Raw genomic sequence first — 9,824 nt, forward strand, 5'->3', positions numbered from 1 at the left:
GAAATAACCCTTAAAGGTAATCCATGCAGTCTGAAAATGTGATCAACAAACAGTTTGGCTGTCTCTTCTGCCGAGACTGCCCTGGCGCACGGTATAAAGTGACACATTTTGGACATAAGGTCCACCACCACCAACACTGCAGTCTTACCCCTGGACGAAGGCAGATCTGTGATGAAGTCCATGGACACCACTTCCCACGGCCTGTGTGGTGTGGCTAAGGGCTCCAGCAACCCTGGTGGCGCTGCTCTGACCACCTTCGCCCGCTGGCAGGTGGTACAGCCCCTTACATAGTCTCGAACATCTTCCCGCACCCCTGGCCACCAGAAGTGTCTCATGACTAGGTGAGCGGTTTTGTCCCTTCCAAAATGCCCCGCTGTAGGGTTGTCGTGCATCTGCTTGAGGACCGTACGTCGAAGCTGGGTGGTGGGTAGGTACAGCGCACCCTTGTAGAAAAGCAGCCCTCTGCGTTCTGCAAAGTCTTTTGCCTGCTCCCTCCCCCCTCTCAGTTCTCTGAAGATGCGGTTGGCAAATTCATCCGCTGCCGTCAGTGCTGTGAGTTCTGCCTCGCTCACCACAGCTGCTCCGCAGGACCATGCCGACGGGGGGAAAATGTGCCTTGGGGCTGGTGGCGCCTCCTCCTCCATGTACTCTGGCTTGCGGGAGAGGGCATCCGCCCTGACATTCTGCTCCCCCGGGATGTAGTGGATGGAGAAGTTGAAGTTCGAGAAGAACTCTGCCCACCGTATCTGCCGCTGGTTGAGCACCCTGGCAGTTCTCCAGAACTCCAGGTTCTTGTGGTCTGTGCACACCTGGATGGGGTGCTTCGCGCCCACCAGGAAGTGTCGCCAGTGCTGGAACGCAGCGTAGATCGCAAGAAGTTCCCTATCAAACACTGTGTAGTTGCGTTCAGGCTGTGTCAGCTTCCTGGAGAAGAAGGCACAGGGTCTCCACTCCCTGTTGGCGTCCAGTTGCAACAAAATTGCGCCCACAGCTTTTTCAGAAGCATCTGTCTCAATGCGTAGGGGCGCGTCCTGCACCACATGGAACAGGTTTTGGTCTGAGGCGAACACTCTCTTGAGGCTTTCGAACGCTGCTTGCGCCTCTGGTGTCCACTTGAACTTCTGCTTGCCTCTCAGGCAGTCCGTGATGGGAGCCGTAACGCGAGAGAAGTTCTTGATGAACTTCCTGTAGAAGTTAGCGAAGCCTAGTAGGCGTTGGGCATCTTTGCGCGTCCTGGGGCTGTGCCAGTCCAGGATGGCCTGCACCTTGTCCTTGTCCATCGCCAGCCCCTTGTCTGACAGCTTGTAGCCCAGGAAGTCCACCTCTTTGGTGTGAAACTTGCACTTCTCCAGCTTCACATACAGGTGGTTCTCCTTCAGGCGTTGCAACACCTCTCTGACATCTTTCACATGCTGCACTGGGTCATTCGAGTAGATAAGGATGTCATCTAGGAAGACCAAGCATTTCCTGAAGAGGAGGGACCCCAGGACGTGGTGCATGAAGGCCTGGAAGCATGCTGAGCCCCCTTGCAAACCGAAGGGCATCACCAGATATTCAAAAGAGCCCAGAGGCGTGAACATCGTGGTTTTCCATTCATCTCCTTCCCGGATCCTGATCAAGTTGTACGCCCCCCTTAGGTCCAGCTTGGTGAAAATCTTGCCCCTGCGTGCCGCTGTCAGGAGATCATCCACTCTGGGCATGGGGAAAGCCACGGGCTCTGTCACCGAATTCAGCCGTCTAAAGTCCACCACAAGACGGCGCTGTTGCGTGTCTTTCTTGTCCACCCAGAAGACCGGGCTGCCCCCTGCTGCCTTGCTTTCCCTTATGAACCCCCGCTTGAGGTTCTTGTCGATGAAAGCGCGCAGATCCTCGAGCTCCTGGTCTGACATGGCGTACAGCTTGGCTGGGGGTATCGTCGCCCCTGGCACCAGGTTGATCTGGCAGTCAAAAGGCCTGTGCGGGGGTAGGTGGTCGGACTCCGCTTCGCTGAAGACCTCCTGCAGGTCCCAGTACTGCTTGGGTATTGCCTCACCCCCTTTGATATGCATGGTGGCCACCGTGGCTATCGGAGGCCCCTCCCCTGGTTGGTGCTGCATGCAATGTTCCAGACAAAAGTCTGACCCAAACGTGATGCACCTCTGGTGCCAACTGATGGAGGGGTCGTGGCGCGCCAGCCAGCTCATGCCCAAGACGATGGGGGGGTCTGAGATGGTGGTGACGTTGAACGCCAGTGTCTCTGAGTGCCTTCCCACCGTCATTCTCATGGGGGGGGTTTGATGTGTGATGGCCCCGCCCAGCAGCTCCCTGCCGTCAATGGTTGCTACGTGCAGAGGAAAATCCAACTGCAAAAGCTGGATTTGGTGCTCTTCTGCAAAGCTTCTCGAGAAGAAGTTGGCGGACGCCCCACTGTCAATTAAGGCGAGGACCGTCAGGGGATAGCCATTTGGGAGCGTTAGCGTCACTTCTAGAACCACTCCTGCTCTGGGAGGGGTGGGCTGGCTCTGCACCTCTCTGTGCGGGTGGGCGGGCTGGGGCTGTTGTCTGCTGACTGTGCCTGGCTGCTGCCCCTTGTCTCCTGCAGCCAGGCTTTCCCGTTTCCCTGCTGTGGTGCTGCGTCAGTGGGGGAGGGCACCACCGTTCCCGCCTTTCCTTGCCACTCCCTGCGATGTGGGCAGTCTCTGACGAGATGCTGGGGTGAGTTGCAGAGAAAGCAATTCCCGCCCCTTCCCTCCTTGCGTCTTGGCGCCGCTGGGTTTTGAAAAGCCCGCGCGCGCGCGCTATCAATCTGCATGGGCTCCTGGTCCTGGCTGGCTCCAGGCGTGGCCTGAAAGGGTTGTTGAGGGAGTGGCTTCTCCTGCGACCGTGGGAACCAAGCCCGCTTTGCGCGCGTCGCTTGCTTGTCGTTCCACCGGGATTCCTGCCTCACCCCCACCGCCAGAGCTGCTTTGCTCAGCTGATCCATAGTACTGGGCTTTGGACCTCTCGAGAGTTCATCCTTCACCTCCTCGCTCAAACCCAAGTAAAACGCAGCTTGCATGGGAGGCGAATCCAAAACCCACCCCAGTCTGTGCACCAGCATGGTGAATTTCGCCCAATATGCGCGAACTGTCATATTTCCTTGGCGTAAATTATGCAGTTCCTCCTTAGTCTGGTCCAAATGACTATAGGACGAATACATCGTCCTCAAACCTTCTAGAAATTGTTGGACATTTTTCATGCAAGGATTCTTGGTTGCGATTAATGGTCTTAGCCACTCCCTGGCTGCTCCGGTGAGATGTTCCACAATAAACGCTACTCTGTGCTCATCATCGGGGAACTCATTCTGGTGCAGCTCAAGAGCATACACGATCTCAGTCTCAAAGCCCTGAAACTCCTTCGGGTCTCCATTGAACTTGCTTACAAGGGTCCCTGCTCTCCTTCCTGGCAGCACTTGGACTTGGGGAGCCCCTCCCGCCTTGTTTTTCTCTGCATCCAGCTTGTTTTGGAGGTCTACCGCCACCGCCCTTAAATGCTGCTCTTTTTCCTGGAGCTCTCTCACCTGTTCCGCAAGTTGTAGCCGGTCGTCCTGGACCTTCTTAGTCTCCTCTTTAGCTGCCTTCAATTCTCCCTGCGCCTGCAGCGACAGCTGTTGCAGTTCTAGCTGGGCTTGCTCAGCGATCTGCCGCCACTTCTCCGCCTCGGACACGCTCATCCCGGCAACTCCGAAGTAGCCCAAAAATGATTAGGAGGTTGCTGTCACAGTGGCCGGAGTGGACTACTTCAGAGTAACGACGCTACGCAGCTCTGCATTTTATTCTTTTATTGGTGCTGCGTATTTACAGTGCTCAAGTCATTGCTATTTACACGGAGCGATGTTGTCAGTCGGTTTCAGAACCTCCTAATGGCTTTTGGCGCGTCTTTCTCCAACACAAAAGCTTTGGCAGACCCATCCTCTTGCCCCTCCTCTTCCTGCGTAATTCTGGAGTTGGAGGGATGGGTCTTCCCCCCTTGCTTGCCCCTTCCTGTCCCACCTGGGACCCTGGCTCCTCTACCTTGCCTGAGCCTCGGACACGACTTCCTGCTTCCCCACTGGAATCGGAACTCTCCCTGCTTTCCCCTTTGCTCGGGGACGGGCTTGAACTCAGGAGGGGAGGGACTTCGCGATATCCCCTGTCCCTCACAGGTTTAGACCACTTTCTCAACTTTGTGATGGAGAGTTTATAGCAGGCATCCCCAAACTCGGCCCTCCAGCTGTTTTGGGACTACAACTCCCATCATCCCTGACCACTGGTCCTGTTAGCTAGGGGTGATGGGAGTTGTAGTCCCAAAACAGCTGGAGGGCCGAGTTTGGGGGTGCCTGGTTTATAGCATAGCCTTGGGGGAAGGAAGAGGTCTGGTTTGTTTCTTGCTGTGTACCTGGTTATCCTATTGTCAGGGGGACTCCCTACAGGGAGCCGCCCCCCCCATCATCCTGACCAGCACTTCGCCCAGCGACAGCACTAGCAGCGGGTCAGGGGGAAGCGGGATGGAGGAGGGAAGGCTCAGCGAGGCATCAGAGCCCCTACACCACTCTGACCAACAAGTGGAGGAGGCAGGGGCGTAGGAAGATAGGGGCGGTGGGGGCGGGCTGCCCCAAACGGTGGGTTCCAAGGGGCGCCATTGCGGGTGCCCGCCCCACCCCCCAAATGCGTGCCCCACCCCCAGAATGCGTGTCATGCCCCTCCGGGAGGCGCGCCACGCCCCCGGAAAACGCACCACTGCCCTCCAGGAGGCTCGCCACACCCTGGAATGTGCCCCCGCCCCTCCGGGAGGCGTGCCCTGCACCCAGAATGGGCAGCAGCCCTGCCCCTGCATACCTGCCAAGTTGCTGTCAGAGAAATAAGGGACCGGGCCGGAAATAGCAGACCGGAAGTAGCGCTGCCGCCATTTGGGAACTGCGCAGAGCAGCATCAAAAGCCGCTTCTGAGCATGCTCCGCCCAGTTCCAAAATGGCCGTCGCGCCACTGGGAGGAGGGACGGCTCAGGGAGGCACTGCCACAGCTAGCAAGGGGAAAAAGGGGCACAGCTCCTTCTGGCGCCCTAGTGGCCCGGCCAAACCCAAAACCACGAATTTCTTCAAGGGGAACTGTTCAATTGGGTTCGAACATAAGAAAAGCCATGTAAGATTAGGTCAAATTAGACCACCTAGAATCATAGAATTGTAGAGTTGGAAGCTGACCCTCCAAGTGTCCCTGTAAATCTGTCCTGGATTTACAGAAGCTGTCCCGGTTTCTGATTTAGTCCCGGAATGTCCCATTTTTCCTTAGGATGCCCGTGTTTCCATCAGAGAAATGTTGGAGGGTATGGAGTTACGCGAGCTCCGAGCCAAGGAGAAACATATGAAGGCAGCCCTTTATAGCGAAGTTTTTAAATGTTTAAACGTTTTATTATGTTTTTATATATGTTGGAAGCTGCCCAGAGTGGCTGGGGCAACCCACTCAAATGGGTGTGGTATAAATAAGAACATTATCGTTATTGTTACAAGGGACCCAGGTGGCGCTGTGGGTTAAACCACTGAGCCTAGGGCTTGCTGATCAGAAGGTCGGCGGTTTGAATCCCTGTGGTGGGGTGAGCTCCTGTTGCTTGGTCCTGCCAACCTAGCACTTTGAAAGCACGTCAAAAATGCAAGTAGATAAATAGGAACCACTACAGTGGGAAGGTAAACGGCATTTCCATGTGCTGCTCTGGTTTGCCAGAAGTGGCTTTGTCATGCTGGCCCCACAGGGCCGTCTTGAGCGGATCGCGCGCCCTGGTGCTGAGGGGCGGAGATCGCTCCGCCGCCCGCCCCGCCCTCGCCCTCCTTCCCAGGCCGGCGCCCAACTTACCAGCCCCGCGCCATGGTGCACTGCGCCACCGGGGGTCTACGACGAGCCGGGCCTGTGGCCACATGACCTGGAAGCTGTACGCTGGTTCCCTCGGCCAACAATGCAAGATGAGCGTGCAACCCCAGAGTCGGTCATGACTGGACCTAATGGTTAGGGGTCCCTTTACCTTTACCTTTTCCTTTACCTTTACATTTACCTATCATTATTGTTATTCTTATTCTTATGGAATAGGTCGTCCCTATTTTCATTGGAGAAAGGTTGGAGGGTATGTAATTTCAATGGCACAATATTGACCTCATTGGTGTCTTGTATGCTGAAGGCCAAGTGCATTGCTTGGGTCCCTCATTGTCCCTACTCATCCACCCTCCTCTTGGGGATTAACAACATCCCAGATGTGTGAACAAGCTGGGGCTTGAAGGTTTGAATCTGCAGCTGATCAGCTTTGGCCTCTGCCAGCCGTAATCCCTGCATATGTGCACATTCTGGAGCAGCAGCTGGTGAAAAATCTGCACGAAGGTCAGCCTCGTTCTCCTTCTCCAGCCTCCATCTTGATATAAGCATAGGCTGAACTCAGGCCCTTTCTGTGACAATCTGTCCTGCTTTCAAGGATGGCTCTAGGGCCGAGGGAGCCATTGGCAATGTGTCCTCCGATCGGTCCCTTCCTTTGGAGCTGATGGGGTCCAGCAGGCTTTCCTCGCAGTGGTGGGCAGCAGCAAGAGTACCCTGATCCGTATTCGGTAGTGAGCCGACGCTTACATTTCCCACAATGCCTTGGTACAGTGTTACATGAGGGGAGCATTCTGGGAAACCAAAATGGTGCCTCATTTCCTCCGTGTTGATTGCTGGGCACTGTAGTGGGGCTGGGGCCCTGGTGGTTGCCTCAGCGTGCCTTACGAGGACCTCACAGGCTATAGGGGCCATGAGCCCCCACTTAAGGCCCACACACTTCGACAGGGGACCCTCAGCCAACCCTTGACCTGCTGTTCCTCCTCCTCATTGTTGCGTTGCTGCTTGCTTTTGTTATAAGAAAAACTGGTCCCTTTCCCATAGGGTATTCTGGAGCCCGTATAGAGACCTAAAGTGGGTTCCCTATTGGCAGGAGAAAACAGAGGCCCACCAGAGTATATTGAGAAGCAAAGCAGCCAGTAAGCCTGATCTTTATTCAAGGAACTCTTGCAACGGAGTCCCCACTCGCCACAAGCAGGAGGGAGGAGAACCCCAAACAATGGTGCGCAAGCCCTTATACAGTATAGACTTTTGAAATTGCCCACCCCGTAGCCCAAGGCCACCCCCGTAAAACATCATACATACATCACAGAAGGAGGCGGGTCTACAGCAGACATCCTGTCTGCCAGGATACCTGATAATGGTCACTGATGGCATTACCTGGGCAGTCTGGCCATTCTTTTGTGATGGTTAACACTTTAGTTCCTGAATCCAGGTCACAGGCTCACCCTATTCATACACAAATACGCCCTTTATGGCAGGATTTGCAAGCAAAAAGGCTTTCCCCATTTGCCTCCCTTACTGCAGAGGGATATCTGAGAGTCAAAATGGCTTCGGGATTGCTCTCCCATACTATTTCAGACACATGGTTCATATATTTAGATACGTGTGCATTTATGAATCTTCATTTTATATTTGAGACCTTAAAAATCCTTATAACACTTTCTTGCCTTCTCTAAGTGAGTGGCAGCGCTGGGAGGGAAGAGGAGTTTGTTAAGGGCGCTGGCCATTCTTGATTACATGGGTAAAACAATATAGGCTGACATTTTGATGCCAATGGCTTCATGTGGGTGCTATTGGAGGGGGGGGGGCACCGCTCCCAGAATAAACAAACACCCTCTGCTGCTTCCTTTGGTGCATTTAAGTTCATTTACAACTTTAAAGGGCATGGAAGTACTGTACACTGTGTGAGGCCATCTTAACCGTTAGCAGGTGAAGCTATTGCTTGGTGTAGGGAGTGCTCTGATTTCAAGGTCTGGCAACCAAAGGAGGGTAAAACAGAGAAAATGGTTAGGGGCCCGTATACCTAGACCCCTAAAGTGATTACAGGCTAAAGCAGGCACCCCCAAACTGCGGCCCTCCAGATGTTTTGGGACTACAACTCCCATCATCCCTAGCTAACAGGACCAGTGGGCAGGGATGATGGGAATCATAGTCCCAAAACATCTGGAGGGCCGAGTTTGGGGGTGCCTGGGCTAAAACCTTTCCCTGTCGATAATGCCAGTCATTGCTGCCTTTCCCCTCTCTTTCATTTAGTGCCTCTCTCTCTGGAAGATCGAGCTGAAAAAGCCTGCTCTGGTTCCCTGCCGCCCTGTTAGGCTTTCAAGGATCCAGGCTACTGAAACTGGAAATAGAGAGAAGGAGACCAAGGAGATAAGGTATGATTGACACATCTTGCAGAAAGTGCCGCTGCCGCTGCTCCAGTTACAGGCCTCTCTGATCCTTTTCTTCCTCTCTGGTTTGCTCAAGTTGCCTGTTGTCCTCCCAAGGCGAAAGTCCAAGGAAGCTCTTAGCTAATCACTCGACAAAGAGCTCTTTGTTATGGATTCCTCTGAAGAAATATGACTCTCTGGATCGAATGAGGAGTGCTTGGTGCTGTGATCTCCATTCCTTACCAGTTCAGCTGAGGGCTTTGTAAGCGCACAGCAAAAGCTGGACATTCCACCAGGCCTTCTGGAGATGTCTCCCTTCTCCTTAGCCCTCCTTTTGTCGTGCACCCTGGTGGCCCGTGCCTCCAAGGCTTGCCCCCACCCGTGCACCTGCTACGAGTCCTCCAGTTTTGTGGACTGCCACAGCCGCCACTTGGCCCAAGTCCCCCAAGGCGTCCCTCACGACACATGGATGCTGGACCTGAGGCACAACAACCTGAGTGGGCTAGAGGGAGGCGGCTTTGATGCCCTGTGGTCCCTGAGGATTCTCCTCTTGTCCCACAACCCCATTGCGAGGATATGGCCCAATGCTTTCAGGACCCTGAGCTTCCTGGAGAAGATGGACCTCAGCCACAACCTCCTGGTCCACCTGCCGCACTACTTCTCGGACGACTTGACTTCTCTGAAGGAACTCAAGGTGTCCTACAACCACCTTGGAGGCTTGCGTTTCAACAGCTTGCAGTACCTGGAGAACTTGGAAAAGCTGGACCTGAGCCACAACCGGGTGACTTCGATCGAGAGAGGAACTTTCCGGGGCCTCTCCGGGCTCAGGCACCTCTACCTTCAGTCTAACAGGCTTACGGTGCTCTACAATGGCTTCTCCTTCATGCTGCAGAACCTTGAGGTCCTCTTGCTGAACAACAACAACATCAGCGCCATTGAGCTAGAGGCTTTCATCTCTTTGCACAACATGAAGCTTCTGTCCCTGACAGGCAACCAGCTCATCCACCTCAAGTTCAAGACGTTCCTGAACATCCAGACCATCAGCACCCATATCCAATTTGCAGGCAACCCGTGGATTTGCGACTGCGACCTCCAGCGTGTTTTCGGCAAGATCATGAGTGTCCGGCACCTCCATGTGGATGACTACGAGAACATCACCTGCGCCAGCCCCTGGCAGCTGGCTGGGTCACCCCTCACGTCTGTGGACAGTCAGCTGTGCGTGGCAGAGACCGCCACTGTCCTGGTTATCACTGTCACCGTCTTGGTGACGGTGATCGCTGCCATTGTCATGGCAGAGAGGAACAGGAAGAAGAACCAGGGCAAGAACTGGAATGAACCTGAAGGTCCCTTTGACTCGGAGAAATGAGATGGGGTCATGGGGGGGAGGACCACTAAGTGATAGAAGTTGGCCTTCTGGTGTTCGTCAAGCTCTGTCTTACTCTCATCCATAACTCTGGGCCTTCCTATTTGCTATGAGGTTGGAGTGCTAGCCTGCTTCTCCCATTCCCACCCACCCCCCTCGTTCCTTGCAGTCGTAGCTCCGCCCTATCTAAAGCCCTGTAAACAAATGTCAGGATGAGGCTGGCCTTGTGTGGAATCACTG

The 9,824-nt window shown here is 54.5% G+C and overlaps 1 protein-coding gene across 1 annotated transcript; it reads left to right on the forward strand.

Moving 5' to 3' along the window:
* The first annotated feature begins 4,693 nt into the window (after nt 1–4,693).
* LOC118094601 (slit homolog 2 protein-like) lies at nt 4,694–9,587 on the forward strand. Its single transcript, XM_035135142.1, has 2 exons — nt 4,694–4,848; nt 8,468–9,587. The coding sequence occupies exons 1-2, from the start codon at nt 4,694–4,696 to the stop codon at nt 9,585–9,587; spliced, it is 1,275 nt and encodes a 424-aa protein (XP_034991033.1).
* Nucleotides 9,588–9,824: the final 237 nt, after the last annotated feature.

Source organism: Zootoca vivipara, chromosome 13 (genome assembly GCF_963506605.1).
Source record: "Zootoca vivipara chromosome 13, rZooViv1.1, whole genome shotgun sequence".
NCBI classification, from domain to species: Eukaryota; Metazoa; Chordata; class Lepidosauria; order Squamata; family Lacertidae; genus Zootoca; species Zootoca vivipara.

Excerpts from the sequence above, each read along its gene's own strand:
- LOC118094601 (XM_035135142.1), top strand. The coding sequence starts at position 4,694 with ATGCCCCTCCGGGAGGCGCGCCACGCCCCCGGAAAACGCACCACTGCC. Across the intron at positions 4,849-8,467 it reads TGCATACCTGCCAAGTTGCT|TTCAGCTGAGGGCTTTGTAA; the intron begins GTCAGAGAAATA and ends ATTCCTTACCAG.